At 39.3% G+C, this 14,780-nt stretch overlaps 1 protein-coding gene across 4 annotated transcripts in view; it reads right to left on the bottom strand.

Annotated features, from left to right (window-relative positions):
- Positions 1–14,780, bottom strand: part of ROBO1 (roundabout guidance receptor 1) — a 314,224-nt gene that overhangs the window by 119,106 nt on the left and 180,338 nt on the right. For 3 of the 4 annotated variants that reach the window (XM_069945645.1, XM_069945646.1, XM_069945648.1), the window contains exon 3: positions 1,131–1,288. In XM_069945645.1, the coding sequence (XP_069801746.1) occupies positions 1,131–1,288 (158 nt within the window). Of the gene's footprint in view, positions 1–1,130; positions 1,289–7,849; positions 7,892–14,780 lie in introns of those variants that run through there. The other variant, XM_069945647.1, reaches the window with a different exon arrangement.

Below are 14,780 nucleotides of genomic sequence, written 5' to 3'. Positions count from 1 at the left end.
TTTCTTCATGGTTTCAACTCTTGTTTTTCTGACCATATTTTCTTGTCCAATTTATGCCTGACCTACATTTATGATTAAATTCCTCCTGCCATGACCCTGTCTCCACTTGATCATAATTCCTGATTATCACTTTTATGCTGTTATATGTAAACCTCAACTCATCTTTTTCTGTTGATGCTAACAGTGACAACTCCAGGGATGGTCACCTGGGGAGACCCACGCAATTGCGGACAGAACATAGGGCCAATGATATTCAATGGCCCAGTTCACACATCCGTACGTGTGTATGGGGCCGTGATCCTTGCCGCAAAAAAAAAGACATGTAATGCGGACTGCATTTTGCGGCCCGGGTCACACTGGTAATGAAGTGGGAATGTAATGCTCCGGAGCACATTTGTAGTGCGGTCCGCGGTCACGGGCTGCACTATGGGTGTGTGAATGTAGCCATTGAAGAATGCATAATCACTTAAGGCCCTATTACACCAAGCGATTATCAGCCATATTGGACCATTATGGCTTAAAATTGCTTAGTGTACTGGTGTTAAAAGGCAATGATCAGCCAACATGCACGATGTCGGCTGATTAGGGATGGTACGAACCGAGTTCGGTTCGGGTTCGTACGAACCCAAACCCTCGGTAATGATTCCCGCTGTCTGCCCGCTCCGTGCAGCCGGCGGATCCAGCGGGAGGACCGCCTGGAAAACTGGGATACAGCCTATGGCTATGGCTGTATCCCAGTTTTCCAGGCGGTCCTCCCGCTGTATCTGCACGCTGCACGGAGCGGGCAGACAGCGGGAATCCGATGCCGAGCGTTCGGGTTCATCCGAACCCGAACCTCGGCGGGTTCGGACCATCCCTATGGCTGATCCTTGTCTATTTTTAACATGTTGAGCGCAAACAACGGTCTGCTAGCCATCGCTCCATGCAATAGGAGCTATCTCCTATGGGCTCCCTGGACAATCTTTAGATCCCCTGCCTCAGCTCCCCATGCCCCCCCTACACACATACACTTATGTATTTTATTTGGTTGCCTTGGCCCTAATGTATTTTTTTTTAATTCCTTGAACTCTCCAATTAAATGTCAATACATGTGCATTTCAGATAATTAAAGAAACCTCTGTTTTGCTTACTGTGATTCGTTCATCTTTGTCATCTATGGGTGTTCCATCTTTCTTCCAAGATATTGTAGGTTCTGGGTGACCTCGAGGAGGCTGGCATTCCATCACAGCAGGTTCTCCAACTGCTACCATCACATCTGAAGGGTTCTGTCTGAAGTCATCTCTCAGAACTGTGGAAAAACAGACAAATACATACAAATTAGTGAATAAATCAACTGTAAGAAAAAGTCAACAGTGGGATTCTATAGAATATCTCATCATAGTTAATATGACTATAGAACACTATTCTTTATTTGAAAGACCCTTAATACAAACATCTGAGGACAGCCCATAGTTGTACAGTACATCTGTATGTATGCACGTTATTTCTGAGCCTGCAAGTCATTGTTAAGTTTTATACCTTAAGCAGAGACCCATATAGTAGTTGGTAAACCTATACTTAGAACCTCATAAAACCATCCTTCTTATGGATGGAAGAGCATTAGGATTATATCACAGCCTGTAATTAGAGACATTGCTGGTCGGCACATGGTAGATGTAGAATGGTGGGCGGTTAAGTACAGAATGTAGAACAGGGTCCCTTCCTACCACCTACAAAGATCAACGGATTTTCCAGAACCCATTAGCTCTCCCATAATGGATATACTTATGGGTGACTAAATGGTCAACACTCACACCACTGGGGGATTTTGAAAACAATCTGGAAATGTACTGAGAATGTTCTTTCCTGTAAAGGCCTACACCTATATTAGGAGAGACTGCTCAACTAATGGTGCCTTCTGACTCTCTTCTGGCAGATGATGTCAGGGGGGAGAAGAATCCATGTTGGACTTCAACTGCCAGCATGGTGGCTCAGTGGTTAGTATTGTAGCCTTGAGCTGTTGGATTTGAACTCAGGACTTGACATTTCCAGGAGTGTTAGGGCTGACAGGTCAGCACTCACTTGTTCCAGGTTCCCTGCTTGCTGTCGGTGCTATTACATGCACTAAAATCGAGCGGGGATCTGCAGGGATCTGCAGGATTAGCCCGTAGAAGTTAGCGGTGGGCTGCTTCTATCATTGTCTTTCTTTTTAAACATGTTCAAAGACAAAAATCATCCAACATCTTTTATGTCAGCTGATTGTCGCATATGAACAAGAACTATTACACCTAATGATTATCGGACAGAACTGTCGGTAATCAGCCAAATATGGCCAATAATCGCTTAGTGTAGTAGGGCCTTTAGAGTGTTATCTCCAACAGGCATAGGGTCTGATGTGATCAGAAGCAGATTATAATAGTTCCTTTGCGGGCTGTAGCCCGAGGCCCTGAGCTCCGGGGGGGCCCATGGCCACCCAAAAAGACTTATACTTTCAGTGGTATATTGTCTCCTGGTTACAGTTCTGCCATGGTTTGCAAAAAACGCTATTTTTTTACACGGTTTTGCAAAAATCAAGGCATCATGAGATTATCTATCTTGTGCTATGAACAACACTCTAGTGTTGCCATAGTTACAGTAGAGTTGGGGGGCCCAAGCTTGGTCAACAGCCCAGGGCCTATGGTGAAGTTAATCAGTCCCTGGCTGTGATAACCTTTATACAGCACTGTGGAACAGGTCAGCCTCAACCTCTCAGACAGATAAGCCACTACCAGAGAAGTCTGGCAGCAGCCTAGCGCTCCTCTGTCCAGTCAGAAGACACAAATACTCCATGGAACCGTCCGTTCACAAAAAATTTTCATCCAACAATCAGGTAACACAATTGATTTAAAAAATTTCAAACATAATAATTTTTCCAGATGAGGAATGTCCGGCCTTTGTCAGCTAAACCAATCATTGCTAAATTTCACAGGACCGATTAACGTGAAATAATCAACTGATATATATAAACGCCTCTGGCCTTTGGGCACATTCACTATACAACGGTGTAATGTAGAAGCACCATGAAATACTAGGTCATTCATATATGTTTACTTAGTCTAATAGAAAGTGCTAATGCCATATAGTCTAGCCTGTAAACTAAAATCACCTTGAAGCGACGCACAGAATGTAATTTTCTAGCACTGCTTAATTAGAACATTGATTAAATTATTCCACGCATGTATCCAAGATATATTATAGAGAAAATGGTGAAGCCAGCAGCCGCTGCCAAATCTGTTCCGATTTGCTTCATATTTCATTCCTCCAAATTGCTGACAACTTTCATTATGCAATTCATTAATTAACGGCTAATAAAGGAGGATTTGGGAACAAACTTGCAGCTTAATGAAGAGACTGCGGACTTGGAAAAACTACCTGAGCAAAACTCGATGACGGTAGAGCTGTGATTGCAACTGAGGCCCAAGTTATCATGTAAAAACCTTACATAATTTTACTAGAGATGAGCGAACCTTGAGCATGCTTGAGTCCTTCTGAACCCGAACGTTCGGTATTTGATTAGTGGCGGCTGCTGAACTTGGATAAAGCTCTAAGGTTGTCTGGAAAACATGGATACAGCCAATGACTATATCCATGTTTTCCACATAGCCTTAGGGCTTTATCCAACTTCAGCAGCCACCGCTAATCAAATGCCAAACAATCGGGTTCGGATGGACTCGAGCATGCTCAGGGTTCGCTCATCTCTAAATTTTACCCATTTTCAAAAAATCTAAAATTTGGCCTAAACTTGCCTAGATAACAAAGACATCTCATTCGAAGTCATGCTCATGCAAGATGGCTGCCCCTATAACAATGTACAGTGCACACATACAAAAAAGAACTATGAATGCATTAGTAAAAAAAAGTGTTAGTACCTGGATTTGTCAGTAAATAAATAAATGCATTAGGTGATAGATTAGCTTTAGGCCAGATTCGCACAATGTATGTACAATGGACGTTGTTTGGCACTCAAAAACAATGGCTGCTGTCTTGAGTGTCAAACAACTGCTGTTGTTGCACATAAAATTGCATTGACATCTATGCAGAACAGCAGGAAATAATTGACATTATTTCAATTATTTCCACGGCTGTATCGAACTACGGCCGTTGGTCAATACGCTGTATGAACAACGGCTATTATCTCCATTGACTACAATGCAACCCTTTTTTTTTTTTTAATAAAACAGCGTCCGTTCTTGTCATAAAAAATATGTTGTGTGAACATAACCTTAAAGGGGCTAAAGCATGGCTGATTACTTCCAGAAACAGCGCCACCCTGGTTGTGACAGGTATTACAGCTTAGCCTTACTTAAATCTCATGTGAACTCATTAAAATTAAAATCTAAATAAATTCTTTTTTTTCCATTTATATTTTGCCAGTTGTTTACATGTTCAAATTCATGTCATTTATTCTTGTAAAGGGGGGGGGGGGAACTATTCACATGATGGTGGAACGTTTGACCTACTTTTATTTAAGCTCATCAATTTCACTGTAACCAAGTGGAAAAAAAAAGAAGAAGAAACATTGAGGTCTGGATCATCTGGGACAGCTATTTAAATTTTAGGCTTAGAAAAAATCTAAAGTACAGAGTAGAGTACAAGAAAGACTGGGGAATATTTATATATGAATGAAGCCTACAATGAAATGTCAAAGGCACATTAAAAAAAAGAAAAATGAAATTCATAATCTTAGCCTAGAATTCCAAGCTAAAGAAAGAAAATAACTATCTACATATAGAATCAAAACTCACTTAATGACTGTCTGTTGTCTCACAAAAAGAAAATGCCAATTTGCCTTGGAGACACAAACTCCTAACCAGAAACAAATGTATTCAATTATCTGTACAGACTTCGCTCCTACCAGGAAGCACACTGCCGTTTGGATTCATATTATTAAACTTGTTTGACATGCAGCAAGCAAGCACATTTATAATAGTAGCCTGATATAAAGAAGTCTACCAAGACAACAGGAAGTGTGCAGTTAAAAATATAAATGAACTGAGAATTTTATTTATTTATTTATTTATTTATTTATTTTTATGCTTCTTATTTTTATGACTTGGATATTTTTCTTTTGCAAACAGCAGGAATAATTCTACATTGTTTTCCATGGCATTTGCATTATAAGAAGTGTGAGAAGAACTTATTCTTTCATTCTGCAAAAGAAAAAAGTTGTCTGCTGTTCACACTTAATGGAATGATAAATGCACTTTAAGACTTTTTTGGGAGTGCTGCTGAGATAATTTTTTGTGGACTATTGATAAAGATAACAAAATATGAGGGTTATGACTCCCCAAATGTTGCAAAATTACAAATATCAATGTGCCCTGACATCTAGGACACAAAGGATATAGTGAGCATACACCTGCACATGGGATTTTTTCTTTATACTTAGACCAGTGATCGGCAACCTGTGGCTGGCCAATGGTGGCAAAATTATCATTCCTAGCATGAACTGAGACTTGCAAAATATGCAGGCTATCATTCTGCAAAAAAGAAAATATAATTTTTAAAAGATTATTATTAGGGATGGTCCGAATGTCGTATGAACCCGAACGCTCGGCATCGGATTCCCGCTGTCTGCCCGCTCTGTGCAGCGGGCGGATCCAGAGGGAGGAATGCCTGGAAAACTTCCCAGTTTTCCAGGCGTTCCTCCCGCTGTATTCGCCTTGGCGGGTTCGGACCATCCCTAATTATTATATATAATATTGATAAAAAGGGTTATTTTCTGCATAGCTAAGATAGAATAATATAATAATAATAATAATAATAATAATAATAATAATAATAATAATAATAATAATAATAATAATTTGCAGAGCACCAACAGATTCCGCAGATATCTAACATATTTAAAGAATATAGTGAGCATGCTTCTGCCAGCACATGGAATGTTCACTTTATCTATAGACCAGTGATCACCATCCTGTTGTTGTCAAAGGGTCCTTTTACTCACACAGATATCCGACAGATATTTGAAGCCAGAGCCAGAAACAGACTATAAACAGAGAACAGGTCATAAAGGAAAGACTGAGATTTCTCTTCTTTCCAAATGCATTCCTGGTTTTAGCTTTAAAAATCTAAAATAATAATAATAATTGTTGCAAAACTACTAAATTCCTAGCATGCCCTGACAGCCACAAAGAAAGTGTTTAATTCTGGAAAGAAAAGCCACATAATAATAATAATAGTAATAATAATAGTAATAATAATAATAATAATAATAATAATAATAATAATAATAATAATTATAGTTATTATTATTATTATTATTATTATTATTATTATTATTATTATTATAAACAATGAGGGTAGTTTCTGTATAACCGGGTGCTACAAATGTAGTGGGCATTCTAGCTTATGGAGTGCTCATTCTCTCTTTAGACCAGTGATCTCCAACCTGTGGCTGCCCAACTGTTGTAAAACTACAACTCTGAGCAGGCACAGGGCATCAGAGCATGCTGGGAGTTGTGGTTTTGAAACTTCTGGAGAACCACAGGATGGAGACCATTGCTTTAGACTAATAGCTGCTTAAATGGCATAAATATAAAGCTCAGGTTTCTCTTGATATAAACCATTGACAGGTTATATGATAGGTTACATCAGTAAGGAAGCATTAAAGCCTCTCACAGATGGTTCTTGTGGTTTACTGTCCTTAGTTGCATCATACTGTCTGATTTTACTGCCCAATGCAATGGTCAGGTCTGACATAAGACTAAAATAAACCAAGTGATTAAAAACACTCAGAAACACATAGAAAATTTTTCCAATGACTCAATCACAGCAATAAATATGATTCATCACTTGTCTATGGGAAGGTGGGTGTTTAAAGGGTTTTTTAAAGGGGACTTCCTAGAAGAATTGCCTCATGATATTGTTAGGTTATGACAACATAGCTTCATTGGTGGAGGTCTGGTGGTTATAACCCCACTTAATAAGTGAATATACTACAATTTCCCTGTCGTGGCCAGGCCGTGGCTGGGGAAATACCGGGCTGGCCAAAGGGTTCTTTAAAGGGTTATTCCTGTAATAAAAACAATGTTTGAATTAATTTGTGCCAGAAAATTATACAGATTTGTAAATCAGTTCTATTTATAAATCTCAAGTTTTCCACCACTTGCAGGAAGTGGTGTATTCTTTCCTATTTGACACAGTGCTCTCTGCTGCCACCTCTGTCCATATCAGGAGCTGCCCAGAACAGTAGCAAATTCCTATAGAAAACCTCTCCTGCTCTGGGCAGTTCCTGACATGGACAGAGGTGGCAGTAGAGAGCACTGTGTCAGACCAGATAGAATACACTTCCTGCAGGACATACAGCAGTTGATAAGTACTGGAAGACTTAAGATGTTTAATTAGAACTAATTTACACATCTGCAACTTTCTGGCACCAGTTGATTTGAAAACAATTTCCCCCCCACTGAAGTACCCCTTTAAGGTGCTGGGTACAGCACTAGATTACCCCTTTAAGGTGATGGGTACAGCACTGGAGTACCCCTTTAAGGTGATGGGTACAGCACTGGAGTACCCCTTTAAGGTGCTGTAAGCAGAACCTAGATGATCAGCTATTTTTCACATTTCCTATATACTTCAGTGAACAGCAGTACCTCATATTAGAGATCTCTAAATGAAGCTAGCAAACAGAGTTGACAGCTATGGCATGTCAAATCGATATTCATTTGTCTTAGTTGATCTAAGGTCAGGCAGATGCTTCACTACACCTTGGTGAGTACAGCGGCAGTTTAGTTTTTTTTTTTTTTTACTTCAAATGATTGTGATTGCAGAAAAAAAAATAACAATATTGCAATTAAAAAATCTAGAAGAAAAATGAGAATATTACCATCCGCCAATCCACAGACAGCAGCATTCACACTTTCTACAGCTGACAATATGTTTTACTTTCATTCCTTCATTGTTTACATTTTTGGAAAAATAAAAACAGGATGCAGAGTGTAAGCCGTAGCCCTCCGGGAGCTTTAGAAACTTGTTTGCTTGTCGCTATAGCAACAATGTTCCAAACCAAGAGCGGAACAAGTTCATAAACAATCAATAAACAAAATACTTCACTGCGTCCTCCTTCATAATTCACACGCCACAAAAACAACACAGTAATTCATGAGGTAATAATTTCATGTATTATGCCTTGTGCATATAAAGCCAGACACAGCCTGACTGCTGCCATCACCTATTGTGGAGTTGTATTAGGAGACTCTCTCTTAGTTATAAAAATCTGGTGCCGTCCATCACCGTGACAATGTCAATAGGAAATCTGACCATCAGGTTGGCAAAAGTTGAAGTCCACGTACATAGTAGAAAAAAAAAATCTGTTTATTTTGACAGGACTGCCTTATTATGTAATGTGTATAGATGACTGATCAACTATCTAATATGTACAGGAGCCCCTCATCAATCCCTGGCAGATATCAGGGCAACAAATAGCTCAAGCATGCTGAATTTTGATGCCTGATTAAGAATTTGTGTGTATTAGGATGTTGAGAGAAAGATGTTATCACTGTATTGCAGTAAACAAAATATAATGTTTAATAGAAATACATTATAAACATAAAGGGGGGATTTATCAAGCATGGTGTAAAGTAGAATTGTCTTAGTTGCCCCTAGCAACCAATCAGATTCCACCTTTCATTTTTTAAAGAATCTGTGAGGAATGAAAAGTGGAATCTAATAGGGGCAACTAAGACAATTCTACTTTACACCAGATTGATAAATCTCCCTCTAGATCAATTATTATAATGGCACTCAGCCCACCAACAAATGAAGAAGAAATTAGGTCTGTACAAGTAATACCCGCAAATAAAAATTAAAGTGTCATCATGGTAACAATTCTTAGCCCATAATTAAGTCCCAGCATGTTTCCCCTGGAGACTCCCAAGTTCATCAGAGAACATAAACTGGCGGAAGGAAGGAAGGAAGGAAGGAAGGAAGGAAGGAAGGAGAAGAAGAAGAAGAAGAAGAAGAAGAAGAAGAAGAAGAAGAAAACAAAAAAAACAGCAGACTCCAAAAGTTATAATTAGTATGACCCAATGTCCAACAAACAAAGAGGTAGCAAAGGAAGTGTACCTGGGTCAATAAACGGCACTGAATTGTGTGCCCATGAGATGATGCATCTGAAAATGGCATGTTCAGTGAATGGAGCCACTAATTAAAAGTTGAAAGTTGCATGAGCATTTTTTTTGTTTGTTTAATGTAAGTGATCAGTTTAATAAGATGAAGAATCTAGCAGAAAGTGTTTAACTCCCCTAATGTCACCATAGTGAAAATGAAGAATTCCAAGGTTTTCATGAAATCACTCGGCTGCCTTAATTTCTATGTCAGGTCCTCCAGAGCATTGTTTTTTGTTTTGTTTTTGCCTATTCCTAGGCTGATTGGATCATTTGTGCAGCCAATGAAATCATTGATATGGAGCCATATGGGTCCAGTAAATGAGCATCGATCACAATGAATGGCACTCACAAGACAAAGCCAGTGACTCTTTAGGCAGGGTTGTACAGATATATAGATACAGCATGTTGCTTTTTTTTTTTTTTTTTTTCTTGTTCTGTAATTTCACTGTGAAAATCAAAATCACTTTAAAAATGTTTCGTTAAATATATGCTATCGCTATGGAAACCTTCCCATTTGCATCTCCTGTAGATGGCCTTCTATGGTCTACACTTCCTGATTAGACTGGAGTAGTGCCGATGATTACAGATTATAATCTGCCTCCTCCTATAATTACTCATTAGCGGTAACAATGTACAGCTGGCAGGAGAGCTCCGCCACCGAGGTGTACAGCCAAGGCGCAATGACTTCTTTTTACCGCTGATATTTACTGTCAACCTCCTCTGGGGGAAGCAGACAGGATTTGGTGCTACGTAATTATTAGCACATTCTATACGATCTGACAAAAGCAATAATCCAATTTTACATCACTGTCAACACGGCCTAGACATGATGACTATGTGTACCCATCTTCTCCTTCTGTCGTGGCTATAGTATATACAATGCCATAGATGGCTTCCGAGTTTACAATGGTATGTGTAGAAGCAAAAATAAAGTGGGAAATGACAAGTAAATTTAACAGATTAACTGCAATTTTAGGAGTTATTATCGGAATGCAGATTTCAAGTGAACGGAACAACACTACGATCAACTCCAACTGTGTCCGAAACTGTCGAAGCAGGAGCAAACCGTTTTATTGGACAATTTCTAACATGGACAGAGGTGGCAGCAGAGATCACTGTCTCAGACTTAAAAGAATTACATGACTATAGCAGCTTATAAGTACTGGAAGATTTGTAATATAGGTCCAAGTCTCATTTGCCAGGATAGGTCACCAGTAGGGATGGGCCGAACCTGCCGAGGTTTGGGTTCGTATGAACCCGAACGCTCGGCAGCAGATTCCCGCCATCTGCCCGCTCCGTGGAGCGGGCGGATACAGCAGGAGGAACGCCTGGAAAACTGGGATACAGCCTATGGCTATGGCTACAGCGGGAATCATTACCGAGGGTTCGGGTTCGTACGAACCCGAACCGAACTTGGTTCGTACCATCCCTAGTCACCAGATCTGTGGCCAGGTCAGGACCTCCTGTTATAGTACAGATGTAAAAAAAAAAAAAATGCTTCTGTATTATGCTAGTGTGAAAAACACATATAGGTAATATGGTCTCAGCCCTAATTTGACCATTTGGCCGTGACTTTGAAAACGCCAGCGAGACGGGCAATACACTGACATAATTTTAACTATTGCACCTCTTAAAATACTTGTTTGGAACTCAGTTATAGGGGTAATGGCGTATTGAGAACTTAACACTAGCGGGGGAAGAGCGTATACAAAATCGCACCGGAAGTAGCATGGAGTTAGCGAGCAGCAACCGTGCGCCTCTGCCCTGTAAGGGCTCACTGTGGTGTTCCCTACGATACATATCTGGGACTCACAGTGCAAGCTAGTGACAAGTGCATGCTTCTGTCCCACAAGGGTTACTGTGATATTCACCAGGTACACACAGCAGGAGTATCTGTGGCGATCGGACATTCTACCACCCCGGCTGGGGATAGTGTCCAATGCCACCTTAACTCAATAGCCGCCTCCATGAGATAATACAGTGTCGGCTGACACAGTTGCACTATAAAGAGTAAGAGGCAGCAATTTAATTTGCATTGCACATAATTGATATTAAATCAGAACATTAAAAGTTAAGTTTTGACCTAAGGGTAAAACAGGGTATATGCTGAGGGCTCTCAGGAAAAGCGCATACTAATTTGACTATAGGCATTGTTGGAACCAAAATAGTTTGATGGAGATTATCAGATTTTTTTTTTTTTTTTTTTTTTATAGGACAGTACTTTAGTAAGGCTAGGTTCACACTGCGTTTTCAGCATCCGTTTAACTGATCCGTTTTTTGCAAAAAACAGATGCATTTGTGTGCATCCGTTTTTGATCTGTTTTTCCATTGACTTCCATTATAAAAAAAAACGGATCAAAACGGATGCGTTTTTTTTACGCACAATAAAGTACTGTTGACACTACTTTTTTGACCGTTAAAAAAAACGGATCCGTTAAACAGATTGCAAAAACGCAGTGTGACCCCACCCTAATCTGTACTTTGTGTTCAGTCAGCCCTTTCTGTAAGGTATGAACTTTAACACTAGCAAAGGACGCCAGATAATATGCAGCGATCCCTGTGATCGGCGTTCATTTACAGAGACTCTCGGCAGCTCGATAAATCGAGGGAACAGGCCACATAAATAATGTCTTGATCGTTCGTGCAGCCATGAAATTCATCATTACCGCCCACATATCTCTTGTTTACACAGGGCCATGGGCCGCCAATTACAATTATTTTATTGGCCACACAAAAGATGCAATCAGCCAATGACAAACATTTTCTTGTTTGATCCCTGGCCCTTTACATGGGCTAATAGCAGGGAATGAGCATTCAACTGATTTAAAAAAAAAAAGGGCAACGTAAAAAATAAAAAAAAAAGAGGGGGGGGGGGTATTAATTGCACATGTTACATAAGCTGTTCAACCCTAAACTACTCTGTACAAATCGCACAACAAAGACATCTACGAAATCCCTTACCTGTAGCAGCAAAACATTTCACTTATTAAAGCAATGGATTCTGAAAAGTCGCATTAGCCAAAGGGATCATATTGTATGACATTTCACTAAGAATTTAATGGTAGTTTAGGTAGAGTTATTAAAACAGATGGTTCTCAATGTATCCAGCATCTGTGTGTACAAGCTGTGTTAATGCCTATTAAATGTGTCCGAATAAATGTGGATCCCAAGGTAATGGAACGTTCGCCAGTATAACCGACTCATTATGAGAGGTTAACCGTAATTAGTTGCTGATTTTGCATCTTGTTCCAATTTTTTATCTAAACATAATTTAATATTGGCTTCATTACTTTAATGGAACCAATGGAACCGAGGTGTACAATAAATAATGGCTAAAAACAAAAAGAACATTCAAATGCAAGTGAAAAAATATCTGAATGAAATTGTAAATGGTAACAAAATAGGCAGAAAGGTAACATAAAAGCCCAAAGGGTTTTAAAATAATAAATTTAGTTTGAGCAATTTAACTTAACTTCAATTTTTTCGTTCAAAAATAGATGGACTTTAAAAAAAATAGAGGGTGCATACAATACAAAATAGGCTACAAAAGTCTTCAATATGAGCTTTAAGGACCTAGTACAGCCCCTCTGAGCCTTTATAGAGATACACAGCGCCCCCACAGGTCTGTACTATGGCATCTGATAGAACTTGTATACTGAGGGTATGTTCACACAACGCACTATTTTTAAAAAGAACGTGCGTCCCTGACAACCGGCCAGGCTGGTTGTTATTGGCGCACCAGGCATCCTTACGTGTTGCCCAGCCGAACAGCTTTAGGTTTTTCTAGTTTAGTGATTATGACTGGGGGCTGACACCACCAGTCAACTATGATTAGGGGCTGGGGTCTCTTCCCTCAATGATGGTATGGGTCTGGGACTCCAGTCTCCATAAGACTACTCCCCTCATCATCCTCTTTCCCTGCGATACAAGCTCATACCCTGAGTTTCCTCTTGACCTAGCGTTTGTTCCTGCATTGTATTACTGGTATCTTGACTTTCTAGCTTTTGACTCTTGACTACTCTTTTGGTGCTGGCTGCCCACTAGTTATTGACCCGGACTCCTGACCCTGATTTATTGTGTTTTTGTCTCTTTTGTCTTTGTTCAGTGTTCACTAAAATAGGTTAGGTACTGTTGACCAGTTGTCCACTGCTGCCTAGGGCAGTTGAGGGAATTAGGCAGGGACAGCGGGCAGGTGCCAGGGCAGCACCTGTCCTTTGTCGTCCAGTTTCCCAACACCGACACTGTTCTTTTCAAGATAGTACGTTGTGTAAACGTGGCCAACTATAGTAAGTTTACCTAAAAGAACAACCTTTCTGAGTGCAACTCGGTCAAATGATGCATCAAAACCAAAGTTACACCTGCTACATAAATAAATCTATAAAAATTTATTAAAAAAAAAACAAAAAAAAACTAGGAGACCAAAGCCTGTCATACGTGACTTTTCAAGGCAGTTGGCTTGCTATTAAGTCAGACTAAACATAGTTGGACCCAAGATATTTTATTATTATTATGACAATGCTGGACAAGAAGTAAATGTTTTTCCAATGGGAAAAAAAATAGAAACATAGAAGATTGTCAGGAGAAAAAGACCACTGGGTCCATCTAGTCTGCCCTATTAGTATTTCCCTTCTTATTATCTTAGGATAGATATATGCTTATCCCAGGCAGGTTTACATTCTGTTATTGTAGATTTACCTACCATATTGGCTGGAAGTGTGTTCCAAGCATCTACTACTCTTTTAGTAAAGTAATATTTTCTCACGTTGCTTCTGATCTTTCCCTCTAACTAACCTCTCGCTGTATCCTCTTGTTCTTAAGTTCAGTTTTTTTCTCCCTAAAAACACTTCCTTCCTGAACCTTATTTAGTCCTTTAACATACAATATGGTGCCATATAGAGAAACCCTACAGTGGCAAAGGTTCCAGGGCTCCATGTGCAGCCATAAAGGAGTGACACCTAATATTATACCTTACTGTTGCTTTAAAACATTATCCCTTCTCACAATACTCTATGATTTAGAATAAACACATATTTGAATAAAAACCACCATAAATTCAACCTCTACATAACAAACGTACAAAAATAAATTATAGCTTTGGATTCTCCCTATAAATTCATCACTAACTGACACCGTTAAATGGTGGAAAATCTATGTCTCCTGCCTACCTCTTACGCAGTGGTTTGATTTTACTCGCCTCAGTAACCCACACTCCTGTCACGTTATGAGCACAATAATATTTGGTTAGAATAATACCCCTAAAAATGATATGTTATTACATAAACAGCATAATTTGTAAATTACATAGACTAAAAGTAATGATTTTGCAAAGTTCCAAGTTCCGATTTAAGGTCCGAATGCGCGTTCTCTCCACAGATTAGCTTTCTTTTGCTTCTATACTAATTCCAGTATTATATGCTTTTTACGTTTTTTTTTTTTTTTTTTTTTTCATCATTGCAATTAGTTTTAAACATTAAATTTATTTTTATCGATCCAACTGTCAGAGTCTATTGTGCGGAAAGTGAAAGGTAAATTACCGGCAGGTTATCTAATACGTTTTCCATTTTTACTACCCAATGGCAAACTAGTACTAATCAAACCACTTCCGCTAAATTAAACCGATGAAAAAGAAAAAAAATATATAAAAAAAAA

Source organism: Dendropsophus ebraccatus, chromosome 11, assembly GCF_027789765.1.
Source record: "Dendropsophus ebraccatus isolate aDenEbr1 chromosome 11, aDenEbr1.pat, whole genome shotgun sequence".
Taxonomy (NCBI): Eukaryota; Metazoa; Chordata; class Amphibia; order Anura; family Hylidae; genus Dendropsophus; species Dendropsophus ebraccatus.
Note: the sequence above shows the minus strand (reverse complement) of the source record. Positions and strands in the feature narration are given on the sequence as shown.